General features: G+C 49.2%; 4 protein-coding genes across 4 annotated transcripts; 2 read left to right on the top strand and 2 right to left on the bottom strand.

Annotated features, from left to right (window-relative positions):
• Positions 1-4,744: 4,744 nt before the first annotated feature.
• Positions 4,745-6,397, top strand: CDV56_102984 (sugar transporter family protein; the record flags this gene model as incomplete). Its single annotated transcript, XM_026756603.1, has 4 exons — positions 4,745-4,936; positions 4,991-5,256; positions 5,303-5,711; positions 5,762-6,397. The coding sequence occupies 4 exons, from the start codon at positions 4,745-4,747 to the stop codon at positions 6,395-6,397; spliced, it is 1,503 nt and encodes a 500-aa protein (XP_026618045.1).
• Positions 6,398-7,113: 716 nt separating this feature from the next.
• CDV56_102861 (uncharacterized protein) lies at positions 7,114-7,410 on the top strand (the record flags this gene model as incomplete). The annotated part of the gene is made up of 1 exon (XM_026756480.1): positions 7,114-7,410. The coding sequence occupies one exon, from the start codon at positions 7,114-7,116 to the stop codon at positions 7,408-7,410; it is 297 nt and encodes a 98-aa protein (XP_026618044.1).
• A 1,250-nt stretch (positions 7,411-8,660) lies between these two features.
• CDV56_102632 (uncharacterized protein) lies at positions 8,661-9,231 on the bottom strand (the record flags this gene model as incomplete). Its single annotated transcript, XM_026756251.1, has 4 exons — positions 8,661-8,849; positions 8,903-8,963; positions 9,026-9,092; positions 9,192-9,231. The coding sequence occupies 4 exons, from the start codon at positions 9,229-9,231 to the stop codon at positions 8,661-8,663; spliced, it is 357 nt and encodes a 118-aa protein (XP_026618043.1).
• A 5,693-nt stretch (positions 9,232-14,924) lies between these two features.
• On the bottom strand, positions 14,925-18,122 carry CEF3 (putative translation elongation factor eEF-3; the record flags this gene model as incomplete). Its single annotated transcript, XM_026755047.1, has 1 exon — positions 14,925-18,122. One exon carries the CDS (start codon positions 18,120-18,122, stop codon positions 14,925-14,927), a length of 3,198 nt encoding a protein of 1,065 aa, XP_026618042.1.

Below are 18,122 nucleotides of genomic sequence, written 5' to 3'. Positions count from 1 at the left end.
TGGAGGAGGAGGAGGAGATATTCGTACTCATCCAGCACGCAGGAACCGATCGAAGCTTTCTGGGGCGGAAAGGCGGATCTCAGTCTGAGACCTTGGGTTGGGTGGTTTATCGCGACAGCGGTAAGGGATGAGCCCCAGGAATGCGAAAGGAGCAATTGGGACGAGCTGATTGGAAGGAGAGGAGCAACTGCAGAATTGAACGAGTGTAAGGGTGATGATGGATTGATTGGTGGCTGGTCTCGTAGCCTCAGAATTAATTTTCTGTTGTTTCTTCGATTAATCTTAGCTCCCCCTTTGGTACAGGACGAAAAGAGCGGGAGGCCCTTGACCGGGAGGCGGGGAGCAGCCGGATTGGTGATAAGGAGGAAATGAGAGGGAGAGAGGAAGGCGACGGAGATGGGTCTGCGAGAGATGTAGAGGTAATATGGGATGAAACTGGAGAAGAAGAAGTAGATATGGATACCTCTTGACTACCTTAGCAGCCTTGAGGTAGATAGGTTGTGCTCCGTCGACCCCGTGAGATCCAATAATCCACACGAGGCCTTGATTTGGTGCTTTTTTTTGCTGGGGGCCGGAGACGGAACGGGCTTGGCGGATGCTCTCGGCACGCTTCTTATCTGCAGGATGGCAGGGAAGACAGACCATTGACTATGTCAAAGAATCAATGAATCCTGGATTGGGCCTGGCATAAGCAGGGATTAAACAAGGGAGCCATTGCTAAAAAAATTAGCAGCATCTTTCGATTGATTTTACAGTGACTACAGACCCGATGCTGTTGTGTCCATCCAAAAATGCCAATCCTTTCGAATTGGTGTGGGCGACGTCATCCACCTTGTCCAAGCTTGCAATACTAAAAAGCTACACCAACACCAAGAAACAAGGCAATGTCAGGTCAGAGTATAACCAGGGATAAGTTTACGTATGAACTCAAACTTTGGAGGTTCACTGTCTTTGCATCATGAGGTCCTAAAAGATAATCATTCTCATAAGGTACAAAAGAATTATGGAGGTCGTCAGGTACAGGCTTACAGCACGCCATCTTAAGCCTCCTCCAATAATCAAAAACCAATCAGAATGACCTACAACAAAACAAATCTATTTACAGAGTACCTTACCTACATCCTAAGATATCTAGTCTATAAATACACCCTAGAAAGTGTACAGCGTAAACATTCTTCAAGCTGAATCGAACTTGTCGAATTATCGTTATATTACCTCACTTGGTCGATCTGGTTCTATTACCTCAGTGTGACTGCTAGCTAGGTATCTTTGCTCCTAATATCATCATGGAGGGTCATACAATCCATCACCTTCCAGGCGTACCACCGGTAACTAAGCAAACCAAAACATGTCCAGGCACCAACACACAGTGCGAGGGTTGAGACCCTGCCTACAAACATCCCTCCCTCTTCACTTTCCATCTTGTCGATAACTCTCCCCACTCAACGTGCTCGTCGATCTCAAATCAAACACAGAAAAGGTAGGTCTTCTAGCTTCCTTAATATTCTAGAACCAAGAACGAAGCATGAAGAAATTTTCAAAGTGTGATTCGGTCAACATTCTGGCCGTGGTCGGTATGATCTGAAATTGTATATTAAGCAGATTCTGATGAGCTTTTATCTCTTCTTAACGTCGTGTCTGTGGCTGTTACTACCGTGACCTCTGTTGACTGTGGTTATAGGTCCTCAGATCTTCGAGTTATGATTGAACACTACTGTGAGATTGGATGGCGGTCCAGATTGATCCCTTAGAGATAAAACGCGGGACGAAGGATGCAGTGACTGCACTGGCAAGGATTGAACTGTATGAAACGCTGAGCTCAGTGTAAATTTAGTCGGAAATAGAACGTCTGGGTCCAAGAGTTTGATGTTTAGCGATGCTGACGAGATGGCACAAAGTGTCAATGTTGGCAACAGGTTGACCTCTGAGATTCCATGGATACATTAGTAGTCAGTATCATCAAATCTCATCCTACATCTCAATCAAGAGCCTGACCGTTAACTATAATGTAACTGGTTACACTCGAGCTTACTAAAGGCAGCTCATCAAAGCACGAGTACGAGTTCTTGATGCCCCATTGCTCATCGGAGTTCAAGAAGCGATTCGCAGTGGATCGTTGGCCTTGATCCGAAGTGTCGGCGACCCATCATCGGTATGACTGAGAAAGTGAGCTCCGACGGCCAAAACCCTGTGCAAATATCACTCTCTGAACACCACCAACAGCAGTAGCTTTAAGGACCTGAAGTCTACCCTGTCAGGGTTATAAGCAAGTGCACAACCTGTGCCAAAAAGCGACCCTTGCATGGGTAAGAGTGACTCAACGCCTCCTGTAAAAAGCGCCATGCTTTGTGTTCACGAGCTGCGGGAAGCTTTCGAGACCTGGACCCATGTCTGAGATACACAAGTTGACAAACCTCGATTGCCGGAGTCAACCGGCGATGGAACACGATATTAAAATCAGGTATGCGACCAACGAATGCCGCGAATGAAGGCCTGTCCAGCTGACCTTCCGTTGACAATATGAATTCGAAGAGACCATAACAGCTTGTCTGCGACGGAACGTAGAGATTCCGTTACGATACCCATTCCCTTACTTCGCATCTCAAGCAGGAGGGTTAGACTTTGGCCAGCATAATGCAGTCTCTCGGCCCTAGAACACAGATGGCTTCGGTATTGATTTCGGAACCACAATATCTCGTTCGAATATGATGTGCAACGGCGGCGCGGCAACTACTGAATATTCTCGACGTTCATTCTGAGATCGATGTGTATACTTTCTCTTATGACGCCTGGAGAGCAAGTCAAAGTCAGCTTTGAGTCCAAACGATTTCAAGTGGCGAGCTATGGGTAGAACGAAGGAACTGAGATTTGCGAGAGACAACCAAGAAAACTAGTTGCTCCGAAGATCGGAAACCATGCGACATGGGGTTCTCAGCGCCAGAAGTCTATCGGGAAGACGATTGACTCAAACGATTGCAGTCAGAGGCAGGAAAATGATTCCTCGCCGTACCGACCACGGTCTTAGGACGATATGGCTATCCTCTGGTAAATGGTAATAGACTTCCCGATTCACGGCGAAACCGAGTGCATGAGGCTATAATACCTTTCTTTTGAGTCTGGACCTTGACGGAAAGTGTCCGAAGAATGTGGATACGGAGCGGTATTCAAGATAAGTTTATTTGAGAGTGTGGTCCAAGCAGTTGCTCACTTGATGGGAAGCGAAATTGACATGAGACTAGCGTTGAAGGAGTCGCAAAGGTCTCGTACAGTAGATTGATGCAGCCATTTGGTCTCACACATTTCTCAACCTGAGTTGTTGAGTCAAGCAGGTGTTTGTCTAGAGAAGCTTTGGGCCAAGAGCGTCGAGAGTCCAAGAGCACTAAGAGTTGTCTGGGCGAGCTTGTCAGAAGCCGCATGGCCACCCCAACATGACAAAAGGCTTTGTTATCCTAAGCCACAACCCAACATTATTATTGAGTTTGACCTTGGCGAAAATAAATCGTATCTTTGAGCACTTTGGACTCACCTATCCAACGAGGAATCCCGATTGCAATACCAAGTTCTCCAAATTATCTGGAGAGAAGTCTAGATATCCCCACACAAAAACCCCGCACAATGCGGGAATAATATTAGTATTTTCAGAAGGAACCTGAACCTCCGGCATTGAACCAAAGGACGAGCGAATGAAATTTAACTTATTTACCTGTCTCGGCCGATGTCCGACCCCAAGTAAGGTAGATACAGCCAGCAGACCATGGCACGAACAGTAAATCTCACTGAACACTGAACACTGAACACTAAATAGGCGATCCCACCCTGTGACACAATTCTTCCAATCAAAGGGGCGAAAAACTTGTCTGTGCACTTAGCTACTTGGAGGTAGTACAGTCTTAGAGCGCATGAAATGGTGGGTCAGAAACGAAGATTTTTCTCTTTATTTCTCCGGATTGACTGGGACAAGCTCGCGGATGACAGGAAGTTCGGCAAAGCGAATCAGTCTGACAAGAAAAGGATGCCGAACCATAACATAGCAGAACTCATTTCTGTTTGATTTCTAGAAATCCCATGGAACAGAAACAGTAATAAGATCATAACTGAATCAGGATGAGGGCGTCATTTCAAATTTGTATCCCCAGACTGTGGGAGATTCTTGGCCTTTGGAGTAAAGCTTGGCAATATTCCTGTGTCCTTGCCGTCGTAGTATCAACCTGACTTTTTTTCCCCCCAATCATTTTGACAGATAAATGGAATTTCTAAGAATCGGGTAGAGAAGTGTCACTACCGGAGATGTTCTCATCAGAATTTAGATCTCAACTTTCATGCAAGGAGTCGAGAATAATACCGGCTTCTCCCAAGACTGCCACCAAAACCTTCCCTCGGCCCATCCGTGGGTTGGCCGTCTCTGAATGCTGTTTGGTCCCACGGTTTCTCTCCTTCTCCGACGCTTAAACTTGCTTAGTTGCTGACTAGATCACTAGAGCATGTTTCCACGAGTGTTTAAAACTGGACCTAAGCAAATACCCCAGACGGAATACGACCGGGGTGAGGGGTCAGAATGTCATTCGGCTTTATAATGACTTTCTTTTTATCAGCCGAGTCGTTCGTTCGCTGATTTAAAACTGGCCCAGCTCCCTCTCTGCTGCTTTTGTGACATTTTCCTTCTTCATCCACGCTTCTTGTGATACATCTCATCCTTTTGCTGTCCATTCCATTCTGGTTTCGGTCAGCTATCCTCTCCCTCAACATGGCTGAACAGTATGAGGGAAAGCCTCACCATGAGGAGCCCGTCTCAGCCACGGACGAGGACGGCCCTCGCATGAGCATCGGCGGATACCTCATCACTCGAATTCCGACCTTGAAGCCGCCGATGAACCCTGCTCCCAATCCTTTCAAGGCTCTTGCCCTCCTGAACAAACAACAATGGTTATTTTTCCTGGTGAGTTAGCCCTTGATCACATCCTCACTGGATAACCCGAACTAACCTATCCAGGTCGCCTTTCTCGGCTGGACATGGGACGCCTTCGATTTCTTCACCGTCTCCTTGACCACCTCCGGACTGGCCGAGACGTTCGGTAAATCCATTTCCGATATCACCTGGGGTATCACCCTCGTGCTCATGCTCCGATCCGTCGGCGCCATCACATTCGGTATCGCGTCCGATCGCTGGGGCCGGAAGTGGCCTTTCGTCGTCAACAACATCCTCTTCATTGTTCTGGAGCTCGGAACGGCTTTCTGCCAGACATACAATCAGTTCCTGTAAGTCTTTTCCTCTTGTCGGGTCGAACGTCACTGATCGGCATAGTGCCTGCCGTGCTCTCTTCGGAATCGCCATGGGCGGATTGTACGGTAATGTAGCGGCCACTGCCCTCGAGGATTGTCCCATGGAGGCGCGTGGTATTGTCTCCGGTCTGCTGCAGCAGGGCTACGCCTTCGGATACCTACTCGCAACGGCTTTCGCGCGCGCCCTCGTCAACACCACCTCGCACGGCTGGAGACCCTTCTACTGGTTCGCTGCTTGCCCTCCCGTCCTCATCATCGCCTTCCGGCTGTGTCTGCCCGAGACCCAGGCTTTCAGACAGCGCCAGGCGATCCGTGCCGAGGTCCGCGGCGGCGTCACTTCGACCTTCTTCTCGGAGGGTAAGATCGCCCTCAAGCGGCACTGGCTGCTGCTGATTTATCTCGTGCTGCTCATGGCCGGATTCAACTTTATGGTATGTTCAACCCTCATGCGAACAGCGAATGCAGCTGACAAGTCGAATAGTCCCACGGCTCCCAGGACCTCTACCCCACCATGCTGTCAAACCAGTTCCGCTTCTCTGCCAACGCCGTCACCGTCACCCAGGTCGTCGCCAATCTCGGCGCCCTGTCCGGCGGTACCCTCTGCGGCTGGGCGAGTCAGATCTTCGGCCGACGATTCTCCATCATCGTCATCAGCATCGTCGGCGGTGCCCTGCTCTACCCCTACACCTTCGTCACCGACAAGTCCGTCATGGCAGCTGCTTTCTTCGAGCAGTTCTGCGTGCAGGGCGCCTGGGGCGTCATCCCCATCCATCTGATGGAGCTTGCGCCTGGCGCTATCCGTACCTTTGCTGTCGGTACCGCGTACCAGCTGGGTAACCTCGTTTCGTCTGCCAGCTCTACCATCGAGTCGACGATTGGTGAGCGGTTCCCCCTGCCGCCTACGGAGAAGGTCAAGCACCGCTACGAGTATGGCAAGGTTATTTGCATTTTCATGGGATGCGTCTACGCCTATGTCATCATCATTACCTTCTTTGGGCCGGAGAGACTGGGCCGTCAGTTTGATGTCGCGCATGACTCTGATATGGCAGAAGTGGCCGCTCAACGCGGAGTCATCGATGAGGATCCTGAGAAGGCCACGGCTTCTCATAAAGCCTAAGAAATTTGAGTTGCTTGAAGGAATTGATGTTTGTTTGTTTATATACCCTCTATCTGGCTATCATGATGAATTTTGATGTCCACAAACAATGAATCTGTTTGCTCAATGAGAGAATCAGCATATATATTGCTTCAAAATGATATCCACAAGTGTTCAGATCTTCTGCAGACTCAGTCAGCCTTAATCCACCATTCGCCAAGGCTTGTGAGACTCACCATTGATTGCCATAAGATGGCTTTGTTGTAAACCCGCCCCTGACCCCTCTCAGTCGCGATGAGAGATTTGCCATAGTGATGGCCTTTTTGTGTGATATGCTCGAATTTGATGTTTCCGGTAGGTGTTCTTCTCGTGGAGTTGGTGAATGCCCTTCATCCGGTTCTCCTTCCATATCCTCCGTCGTCTTCCTAACCTGTTGATGTCCCTGTTGATGTCCCCGTCGATGTCCCCGTCGAAGTCCCTGTCGAAGTCCTGTCGAAGTCCTGTCGAAGTCCTGTCGAAGTCCCTTGTCGAAGTCCCCGTCAATGTCCCTGTCGAAGTCCTCTCGAAGTCACCGTGATGGTCGGGGTTGTTGGGGTCCATCGTCTGCGTAAGGCTTGCCGGTATCCGTAACTGATAACCGTGATAATTAGTATGACACTTGAAGAGCATGGTGCTAGATATGCTGGAGGTAAAGACTACATGCAAGAAGAATCTTACTCAGCTGTGCTCGTCATGGCATGACGCCTTCTTCGTCTCAAGCGAATCCCTCCCATATCAATAGTCGGGTTGGTGTCCGTATGCTGCACCAAGCTCATGAAGTCAATCCGAATCTGTCATCACCAACGTCTCAGTTTGACCAAATCCTCATCACCGACGTCGATATTGTCAAAGTCTCGAGAACTGGGATACACAAGTCCTTCATCACCGACGTCGGCTTCAACGTCTCAGGAAATAGGGTACCCATGTCTCTCATCATCAACATTGACATTATTGACGTCTCGGACAAAAGCATGATCTCATCACCGACGCTGTGATCAGCTGTCCAGTCCGGCGACCAGAATGGCCTCGAATTACTCGCCCTTGAATGGTGGCATGTAGACGCGAGCGTCTCCTAGAGAATCTCCTGCCCGAGCGCGCGATGTGCTTGCCCTTCCCATTCACAACCGCAGAAAGCCATCGAGCAATTACTGCCACGTAGGCGCTTTCTGTTAAGAGCCGGAGTTGAAATAAAGGTATCCTCCATTATTTGCAAGCTCCGAATCCAGTCACTCTTTCAGAAGACCGGATATTGACAATTGGCTCAGTTTCTACCTCACCAGGATTGTCATCAATGTCAAAGGGATTTGGAACATTCCGTTCTCATCTCCAATGTCACTGTAATCGACATTGAGTTCGGTGACCAGTATGGCCTCGAGTTCCTCGCTGTCGTTGCATGGTGGCACAGAGACAGGTGCTTCTTCTGAAGCATTGGCTGTCTCAGCTTGAGGTTTCCTCAGCTTTGCCTTTACCATACTGTTCCTGCAGATTGTGTGTGTCTTGGACAACAACTACTTCTGCTAAGAACTGGGACTGGAACAAGCCTCCACTTGTTCTCAAGCACCCGTCGAGAATTGGATTAGTCATTCCAACTTCACCTTCATTCTCATCGCCGTCATTGGGACTTAGACATGTTGGGTCACCAATTCCGGCGTCGACTTCGAGTTATGTGACCATTACGGTCTCATCTCTCTCGATGCCGTTGAATGGTGGCACAGGGACAGGTGCTTCTTCTGAAGCATGGAGTGCCTCAGCATGAGGTGCTTTGCCTCTACCATTCTGCTCTTGCGACGAATATCACCAACGATTCCTGCAAAGAGCGGGATCGGATCAAGTTTCCCCCTTGTCCTTGAGCTCGAATGCCAGAGTCGCTTCGTAAAAGTACTCTTGCCTTGTGGCGTGGCCTTCCCTTAGATGCTACTGAGTCATGAACTTTTCGCTTCGTAAGAGGTGTGTTGAAACAAGGTGTTCCTTGTCCCTGAGCTCCGATGCCAGAGACGCTTCGTAGAAGCACTCTTGCCGTATGGCGTGGCCTTCCCTCAGATGCTACTGAGTCATGGACTTGTCGCTTTTTGAGAGGCAAAACGGAGCAAGGTTCTGCTTGTCCTTGAGCTCGAATGCCAGAGACGTCTGTTAGAGGTTACTCTTGCCTTGCGGCGTGGCATTTAGGCGGTCCACTGCGACAATGTTGCCTCGATGTTGTAGACACAAGTGGCACCATCTCTCCCCATTCTTCTTCTTCATGCCTTCAACTTCTCGTCCGCCTCTTCAATGCCTTTTTGGCAGCATCTAACACTGCCTTTTTCCCCTCCTGTATCCCCTTCCGGGTCGAAGAACTCCGGAGTAGTAGCTGGGCCAGTGTGAGGTCTGGCTGCAGCTTAGCTCCCTTCAGCCCTGCCTGGATGTCCTCGGGCAATTCGGTGCCCCTGTCGGCCATCTAGATAATATCAATTAGTCACTGATATGTCTATTGTTGAACTGTAAACTTACCAGGGGCAATACTTGATAGCACTCATTGCGCCTGATGGCCTCTTCTCTCTTCCTCTTCTTACTGGGCTGAAATTAAGATTAGTCACACGTCCTTTGTAAGGTAGTATATCAAGAAATACTCACAGGAGCAGGCAAAAGGCGGCGGCTGCTGCCACTTCCAGTGTTGCTGCTGGTGGTGGTGCTGGCGCTTCTAATGTGTCATACTGTTAGCAAGCTATCAAACTAGATTGCATATGTGCGGAAACAAGAAGATCCATGCTATCATCGGAAAAGTGAACAGGCAACTCACCTACTTGACCATAGAGGTCGGTCAAGAAAGTATAAGTCATCGCGAGAGTTTCGCAGATGAACCTGCAAATTGACTCTAATCGAGTGAGGGCCCTCTGGCTCCAGAGATATGAAGGAAGGACGATGAAGAGCTGAGCAGCATGGGGGAGACGATGGTATCTATGTCTATCCAACTCGGTTCTATCTGCTATGGAATGACTCACCCAAGGTCCTTACAGTGAATGAAGAATGTTGAAATTCAATATCATCAAGACCTATGTAATATTGACTACAGTGAGCGTTGCTAAGGATAGTGAATGTCAAACTCAGTAAGTGAAAACAATTCAATAAATTAACATAAAGTGAGACAATACTGAAGAGGAAATCAAGAGTCAATCCCGTCGTCTAGACTAAATAATTGAGGGCTGTAGCTGGATATCCTAAGGTGTGTTTCATCTTACCTGTTCCCAATCAGAGACATGAGACCAACTGCGTCACTATGGATGATGCAACAATATTGGAGAGTCTAAGACCGCCTGATGTGATATTATTGCGTCCAGTAATGCCAACAGCCGGATTGACGATGTATTTGGGGGTTCAAGCCAGCGTCTCAGCTTTGCTTGGAGGACCAGTCGGATAGAATTTTATGATCGAAAACAAACATCACCTTGCAATATGTTTCTTATACGAAGATAGCACTTCTCTACTCAATCTCGTCTCGTAGGCGGCCAATCATTTCGACATGGCGGTACCTCTCTATCAACCATAATTATAGGTATCAACCAACCCGTCATACATTAGTCAAAGCCGTGCCCACGAGCAATCGAGCAAAGGGCCCGCAGTGCTGACCAGCCTGCTACAAGAGGCAAAAGCTTTTGGAAAGAGCAGGCAGGCTCGCCAACAGCAATCAGCTCGGGACATCAACCTTCAAAAAGGCAAGCAGTGCAAGGATGTGATGTTACAGTCAACTGAGCGGACTCGGGCCACTGAAGACTGCCGAGGTGCCTTTTCGATTATCAAACCAGCCAGTGGCCGACTCAGGAATTGCTGGAGAAGACATTTTGTTCTCTTTTGCCTTCTTAATGGCCTTTTCCTTGTCTGAAGCTGCAGGACGAGTCCTTTGCCGAACAGGAGGTCAAAGGTTATTAAAGCTCAGACTGGGTCAACACCCGAGCAATAGGCTCATTCGGATACCATAGCTGCTACCAGAGATATGGCTGAAAGCAAAAGCTGCTGAGCTTGAACTGGCGGAAAGCCAGCAACGTGTCATGCTTGTGAGGCGCAAATTGAGAGAATCAAGAAGGAATTGGACTCTCTTGGACAAAGAAAGGCTGCTCTCGTTAAGCTTGTTTGCGAGCACATGTATATCCTGATTCATCTTCGCTTCTGCACTTTATGAGCAAGGTGCCAGACTCCCAAGGGCGGGCACCTTGCTCCAACAGAGCCCTCTGACTTGCGTAGTCAGACTCATGAAAGCCATTAAGCATCCCGGCATATGTGAATCGAGCCTGACCTTAAGCAGAGAGTCATGGCGCTTAACTATACTCAGGATGTAAAAGCTTTCAGAAAAAGGCAGTACATGAGCTTGTTAATAGCAATCAGCGTTCATGCCATCATCTGAGTTGCATGGTCTAAGAAACGCAAATTTCATGAGAGAAATGGTTTCAAGCTGATGCATTCAAAGCACCTTTTAGTATTAAATTGGAAATTATGAGCAGACAACAGTCCCACCTCTTCATTTAGATAGATATTAATTAAAGGGTTCTGGACCATTACAGCTCAGTGTCCGTGTAGCTAATAACAAAGAATAAATAAGTTAAGTTTATGAATCTCCAAATTCTTTCCCGTGATATCTCACTCTCATCAACTTCATGAGTGATGACACCCACAGTAGGTAACTGATGAGAATTGTCATCTCACCGCACTTGCTCTTATACTGCAGCAAATAGAGTTATAAGTGCTCCTTCTAGGACAGTATGAGGATCGCGTCTCAAGTATGCTGTATATGTGGGAGCCTAATAAGATGAATGATCTCGCGAACGTTGGCTGTCCGTCTGTTTAAGACCCAGCAATCCTAGCTCACATACAAATAATCCAGTGAGGGCGTTTCAATGGCCTGACCGAGTAAGTCAGGGCATTTGTACATTGAACAGCGCCAGAAGGCACCCTGGTGGAGGTGCGGTATGCTTGATGGCTCTAAAGCCTTGACGGAGGGGGCGGAGGGCTTCAGATGTACGCTTGCCAGCAACCACCTGCATCTTTGAGTCAGAATCAGGGATCTTGGCTGCTCAGAGACAGCTGGAGCATGTGTTGTAAAGGCTTAAGCTTTGCAATGCGTTGCAGAGCTTGAAGCCCGTTGTGAAAATCCCTGAGCGTGGGCGGACCGAAAAAAGAAGTTCATCTGGTTGCTAAACTTGGAACGGTTGTATTCCTGATGAGTCGTAGATGGAGAGAAGGAGGTGACGCAAAGGTCATGCTTCCGTACAGCCACGGGCAACAGATAATGAACTCGATCGATCGGTCGGTTCTCATTCCAGTACTGACACTGACATGTTGCCATTTTGTACTGCCGGTAAAGCAGAACTCCGCTCCGCATCGGTAACTGGATCTCATTCAAGCCTTGATCATGGCTTGGTCAAGGACAGAATGAGAAAGACCAGAAAAGACACAATTCAAAGAGCAAAAGACCACAGTATTCCACGACTTCCCGAACTACCAGACGAAGTTTCGAGATCTCTTCCAAGGGCTCCAAATGATCACGGAACAGGCTTTCAACAAGGCGTTGGTCGAGATGGTTTGAATAACGGGTCGCAATTTGCGAAACTCACGAGGGCCGCTGCGTGCTTTCGAAGTAAAAGAAACACCATTGTACATGCCATTCGACACCTGGTCCATGATTCGCTCATATTTGCTGCCAATGCCTATCAAGTAGGCTCTCTGCTCCTGATAGTTGTCCGCGAGTATCCACGATCAGTAGGGCCTCGATATGGGAAGATGTATTTGAAGCAGGTAGGGCTTGAACAATATATCGACAACATTGCGAATACCAGCATAGTTAGGCTTGCGAAATTATCTTTCGTCTCGCGCCATTTGTTGGGTCGGCTCATTTTGTGACAGATAAAATGTGTAACTCAGTTCAGAAAGGCTGAATCATTGCAACTCGATAGTGTCTCGAGAAATCAATTCTCAAGAGAAAGTTGGATCACTTCCGGCGGCAACGAGGCGAGCAAACTGTTTCATCTGTCATCAAATCTTGCGTAAGTCTAACCATGTAGGACTGACAGTTCAGGTGCAGACACAATGCTGCAGTAAGATCTGTAGAGCCATAAAGACAAAAGGATAGAGAACAACAAGAAGAAAAACGAAAAGAAGAAAGGGGGTTGGTCGGCGACTAGCTGGGTTGACGATTGTAAAAGCAATCCAGCTGGCACTATAATGACCTGAGCCTCTTCCTGTCGCGCTCTGGTTACTGCAACGCCATCATCCATAGCTCTGGCACTGCTCTTCGCCAGTGCATGACCTCCGACAACTGTCCTTCCTCTTGTTTGCCTTTGCGTTGGTTCATGGTATTCCAGGACACAGGACGTCGAGAATGAGCTTGGTTGAGAAACTTGTCTTCTGCAGTTGTTCGCTCTCAGCAAGTCCATGCGTTTGCTCGAGAAATTCCTCTCAGAAATGGTGGCAGGGCGCGAATGAGTCTGGCCCAATGAACTAATTTTCCGGAAGTAGGCTCCATCTTTGCAAAGTTGTCGAAGAAGGAAAGGCACAGGAGAGACATGAAGAGATAAACTTAGAGTCTTGAATTAAGGGAGTGTAATGAGTTGGTTGCTATTTGCAAGCTCATATACTGCCTTTGTCCGAAAGGTTTGCATCCTGAGTATGGTTAAGCACCGTGACTCTCTGCTCAAGGTCAGGCTTGATTCACATAAGATGGGATGCTTGATGGCTTGTCATTAGGCTGATTATGATGCCATCATCAGGGAATCATCAGATGTCAATGAGTTGAGGATTGGATAGAGAAGATGTACAGGATTGGTGTATTGGACTTTGGCTCAGTTGTCATGTCATCAACTGGCTGGTTGCCATCGAGCTCTCATTTGCAATTGCAGAATAGGACAACAAAGAGCATCACGCGAGAGAAGCCGAGTGAGTAGCTGAGCGAGAAGTTGAAAAGAAAAAGAAGCTCATTGTGAAGGAGTTCAGGCTAGATACCATGTTATTCCATAATCACTATCTAGGTAGCCGTACAACGAGAATACTAAGCATGGGAGGGAAGGAAGGCCTGGAAGGGAGAGAGGTGAAGCTATTCGCAGAAGGGTTGTCAGTCGCCAAAGTCACATGACTAGGGTGAAACAGGCAGACCAGGCAGACCAGTGACGCAGACCAGTGACGCAGCCGTCACACTCACATCCATGCTGCATATGCCCATTGCCCAACCATGATATCTATCTTTCGACTGTACTCCATACCTACTCTATAGACTTTACTTGTTTCTTATAATTATGGCACCTTGATTAATCAGTTATAGTAAAACTTCCCTAAATCAAACTAAAGGATTTCATTAATCTAACACTCTTTGCGTGGCTGCGTCACTGGGCTGCCTGTTTCACTCTAGTCATGTGACTTTGGCGACTGCACAACCCTTCTGCGAATAGCTTCACCTCTCTCCCTTCCAGGCCTTCCTTCCCTCCCATGCTTAGTATTCTCGTTGTACGGCTACCTAGATAGTGATTATGGAATATCATGGTATCTAGCCTGAGCTCCTTCACACTCTTACTGGTAGTGTTAGGAACCCACACTAACTACCTCCCTAGTAGAGGGTTTTTACGAGTATATATTAGCACTTATTAGCTCAAAGCTCTAAGGACAGTAAGGTATTTTCCCTGTAGACCTTGCAGCAAAACAGTTAAATGACCTAGAAAGGATAAGCAGTCAGAGACCGCAGAAAGCTTGAAAGAAGTAGTGATGACACACTGTTAGTGTGTTACATTAATAGCATGTTCTGCTGACTTCCACACTTAGCTGCAGCCAGCTCACTTTTGAAGTTTTGATTGACTGGTTGCACGTCGCCCCTCGCAGAATCGGGTCCGTGTTGGGTCAAATATGTCATGTTAATCTGTGTTTAGCAGTTGTCAATCGAATATCCAGCATCTGGACTTGGAACGAGAATACCTTGCCATATCTGGAGAAAATTGTGCTGGTGAAATCTTCCCACGATAGTTAGTATTTGCCCATATGAGGTAGGTGTTCAAAAGGGATCAATGCAACAACTCTTTTGCTGATAGAAAAGCATCAGAATTGCAGCTCGACAGTCCAGCTACAAAGTAAGATGGCAGAACGACTTATTTGCGCCATATTATACATTTTTCTCGGCGTCTATAGAAGATAAACTTGCACAACCCAGTTTTACTCGTCAAATGGGTGACGAGGGTGTTGAGGTTCAGCTACCAATCTTAGAGCAACAATAACTGTACTACTACGGAGTACACAAGTTGTAGAGTCAAAAGATAAAGTAGAGTAGACTAGGTACACTGTACAATCGAAAAAGTTATGTAAGCATAAGCTGCTGAGACTAAAACGGTTTAGTCTGGCGGGAGACACACTATTGCGGAGTTTGTATGGCTTCAAAATCATGTTGAAGAATTGTGCAATGAAATTCATACTATCATAACGTCTATAAGCATGACAGAACTTGCAACTCGCCAAATATTAAGCCAGAGCAATGGAGCCTTTCCTCTTTTCCACAAAAAACACTCTAAATATCATCCTCATCAGAGAAAACCTCCTCTCCGCGTTTTTTCCTCAACATCCTATCTTTACGCTTCTTTCTTAGCTCTGCCGACGTCAATTTCTTCTTCTTCTCGACAGTTGTCTTATTGCCGAATGCATCTGTAATCGTTTCGTCTCCCTCCTTCTCAGTCAGACGAGGACCGGATCCTTGACCCTGAACCCAGTTGTGGCCCGAGGGAGTCATCTTGCCGTCCATGACAGCCCAGACTTCCTCGGTCAGGTTCTCAGTGAACTCGCGGGAGTGGGTAATGATAACGACACCACCCTCGAAGGTCTTGATAGCCTTGGACAGAGCACCCAGGGAGTCACGGTCAAGGTAGTTGGTGGGCTCGTCCAGGACGATGACGTGAGGACGCTGCCACGAGCAGGCGGCGAGGACGACCTTGACACGCTGGCCACCGGAAAGACCACGCATACGGGAGTGGGAAACGAGTTCGGCATCGAGACCGAAGTTGGCGCAGTGAGCCTCGATCTCCTTGCGAACCAGAGGACGGAACTGACCGCTGGCAAGGGCCTCCTTCTGGTCAACCTCGGCAACCATCTTGGCGTGGGACTGGATGATCTCGCTACGAGGAATCCAGGCGTTGTCGGTGCTCATCATGGGAGTCCACTTCTCACTCTTCATGCCGATGTTCTCACCAAGAGCGAACGAGCATTCGTACTCGTAGCTGTTCTTGAACTTGCGACGAGCGTGGATACCGATGACACGACGGAAGGTACCCTCGATCTTGTAGATCTTGTCCATGGCCTTTTCATCATCCTCGGTGACGATCTTGTTGGCGCGGTCCATGGTCTCACGGTCCTCACCGGTCTGGAAACGCCACTGAATGTACTCAGAGGGAGTCTTGTCGAGGTGGTTATCGATGTGAGCGAAAGCATGCTGCTTGATGTAGGCGATACGGATGTTCTCGTGCTGGTAGACATCACCGCCGGTGGGGATGAGCTCACCAGTCAGGACGTTGACCAGGGTGGATTTACCAGCACCGTTGGGACCGATGACGGCAATACGAGAACCCAGAGAGACTTGGAAGGAGATGTCGGTGAGCTGGGGCTTGGGAGTGTTGGGGTACTGGAAGGACATGTTGCTGACACGGATGATGGCCTTGGCCTTGGTCTTGACACCCTCAAGGAAACCGGGCTCGGGGAACTTGAACTCCATGTCGGAGGCGCTGAGCTCGTAGTAGGAACGAGCGCTGGGAACCTTCTTGACGAACTCGCTCAGGTTACCACGGTAACGCTTGAGCTTGAAGCGCTCGTAGTGGACGACGTGCTGGATAACATTGTCCAAGAACTTGCTGTCGTGGGAGACAATGATGGAAGTGCAAGGAGAGGTGCAGAGGTAGTTCTCCAACCAGGCAACGTTCTTGACGTCCAAGTGGTTGGTAGGCTCGTCGAGGAGCAGAATGTCGGGCTTCTCGAACACGGCACGGGCAAGAGCCAGCTTCATCTTCCAACCACCAGACAGAGAGGTGATGGGACCCTCAAACTGCTCACGGAGGAAACCGAACTCCTCCAGCTTAGACTCGACCTCAGACTGGGCGATGTCGATACCGACCTCACGGAGCTTCTTCATGGTCCAGCCAATGACGGTCTGCTCAGTGTCGGCGGCATCCAAGTCGTGCTCAACGTAGACAGTCTTGACCTCGTCCTTCTTGGGGAAACCTTCAAGCTGCTCGTTGTTGATGGCACGCATCAGAGTAGTCTTACCAGTACCGTTAGGTCCGAGAAGACCGTAACGCTGACCACGCTTCAGGCGGAGAGAGGTCTGGTTCAGCAGGATCTTGGCACCATAGGCAAGGGAGAATGTGCAGTTGCAGAGATCCTCACCCTCCTCCTCATCGGACAGAACGGCATCAGCCTCGGCCGCGCCAGGAGAAGCACGCTTGCGCAAAGTCTCAGCAATGGCCTTGGCTTCTTCCTCACCAACAATGGCGGTGATGTAGGGAAGAGCGTTCTGGGTCCAGCTGGTGACCTCAGCGTCCTTCTCGTCGACAAGCTGACCAGCGATGGCAGCGACATAATTGATGACAGCCTCAGACTTCTCAATCTGAGCCTTGTACTTGGGGGAGAGGATATCCTTCAGGATACCAGCAACGGTCTCAACGTCACCGGCAGTCGAGATCTCGGGGATCTTGCCATCCTTGACATCACCAACACGAATGAGGGTGTCCAAGGCCTGCTTGGTCTTCTCACGGGCCTCAGGGTCGGCAAGGGTCTCGAAGTTCTTCTCCAGACGGGGCATCAACTTGGGCAAGAAGGGGGCGACAATCTGGGGGTCCTCCACGAGCTTACACATGTTGTCGACAATGACGGCAGACTTACGCTTGATGGCAGTCTCACGCTCAACGAGACCACGGTCAAGCAGAGGAACCATGATAGCGAGGGTAGGACCAGTGACATCGGACACGAAAGTGGTGGCACCGAGCAAGTGAACGGTCTCAGGGACGTTCTCGGGCTTAGCGATACACTTGATGAGCTCGGGGATGAAACGCTCAATATCCTTGTTGACGATCAGACCGCAAACCTTCTCCATTGTGGAGTAGGCAGCCTTCTTGATATCGGCCTTGGTATCCCACATGGCCTCGGAGATAGCGGGAATCAGTTCAGGGACACGGAAGGAGAGCTGAGCAGGAGCGGACTCGACGAGGCAGTTGAGGCAGTCGAGAGCGCACATCTTCTCCTGCCACTTCTGGGCGTTCTGGAGGGAGTTCAGAATGATAGGCACAACGGCCTTGACAGCGTTGGCGTTGATACCCTGCACGATGGCGAGGGCGGCACCCTGGGCAGCCTTCTGAACGGAAGTCATCTTGTCACCGGCAGCAGCGAGGACGGGGCCGAGGAGAGAGACGAGGTGGGGCTCAACACCGGGAGCGATGGTCTGGTGGGAGGCGATAGCGCGGATAGCCTCGCAAGCACGCTCACGGGCAGTAGCATCCTTCTTGTTGTTGAGCTGCTTCTGGAATGCCTCAACGGCCTTGAGAGGCAGAGTCTGCTCAGGGATAGGACCGCTGAAGTAGGTGGCGAGGTCGCCAGTGGCAGCGTGAACCTCGTCAGCGCTTTTCGAGATGGTGAGGTTCTTGATCAAGTCCTCGAGGACGGCGACAGCCTGGGCAGTCTCCTTGCCAGAGACGGCAGGAACAGAAGAAACATCAACAGCAGGCAT

Source organism: Aspergillus thermomutatus (assembly GCF_002237265.1).
Source record: "Aspergillus thermomutatus strain HMR AF 39 chromosome Unknown NODE_13, whole genome shotgun sequence".
Lineage (NCBI taxonomy): Eukaryota > Fungi > Ascomycota > Eurotiomycetes > Eurotiales > Aspergillaceae > Aspergillus > Aspergillus thermomutatus.
Note: the sequence above shows the minus strand (reverse complement) of the source record. Positions and strands in the feature narration are given on the sequence as shown.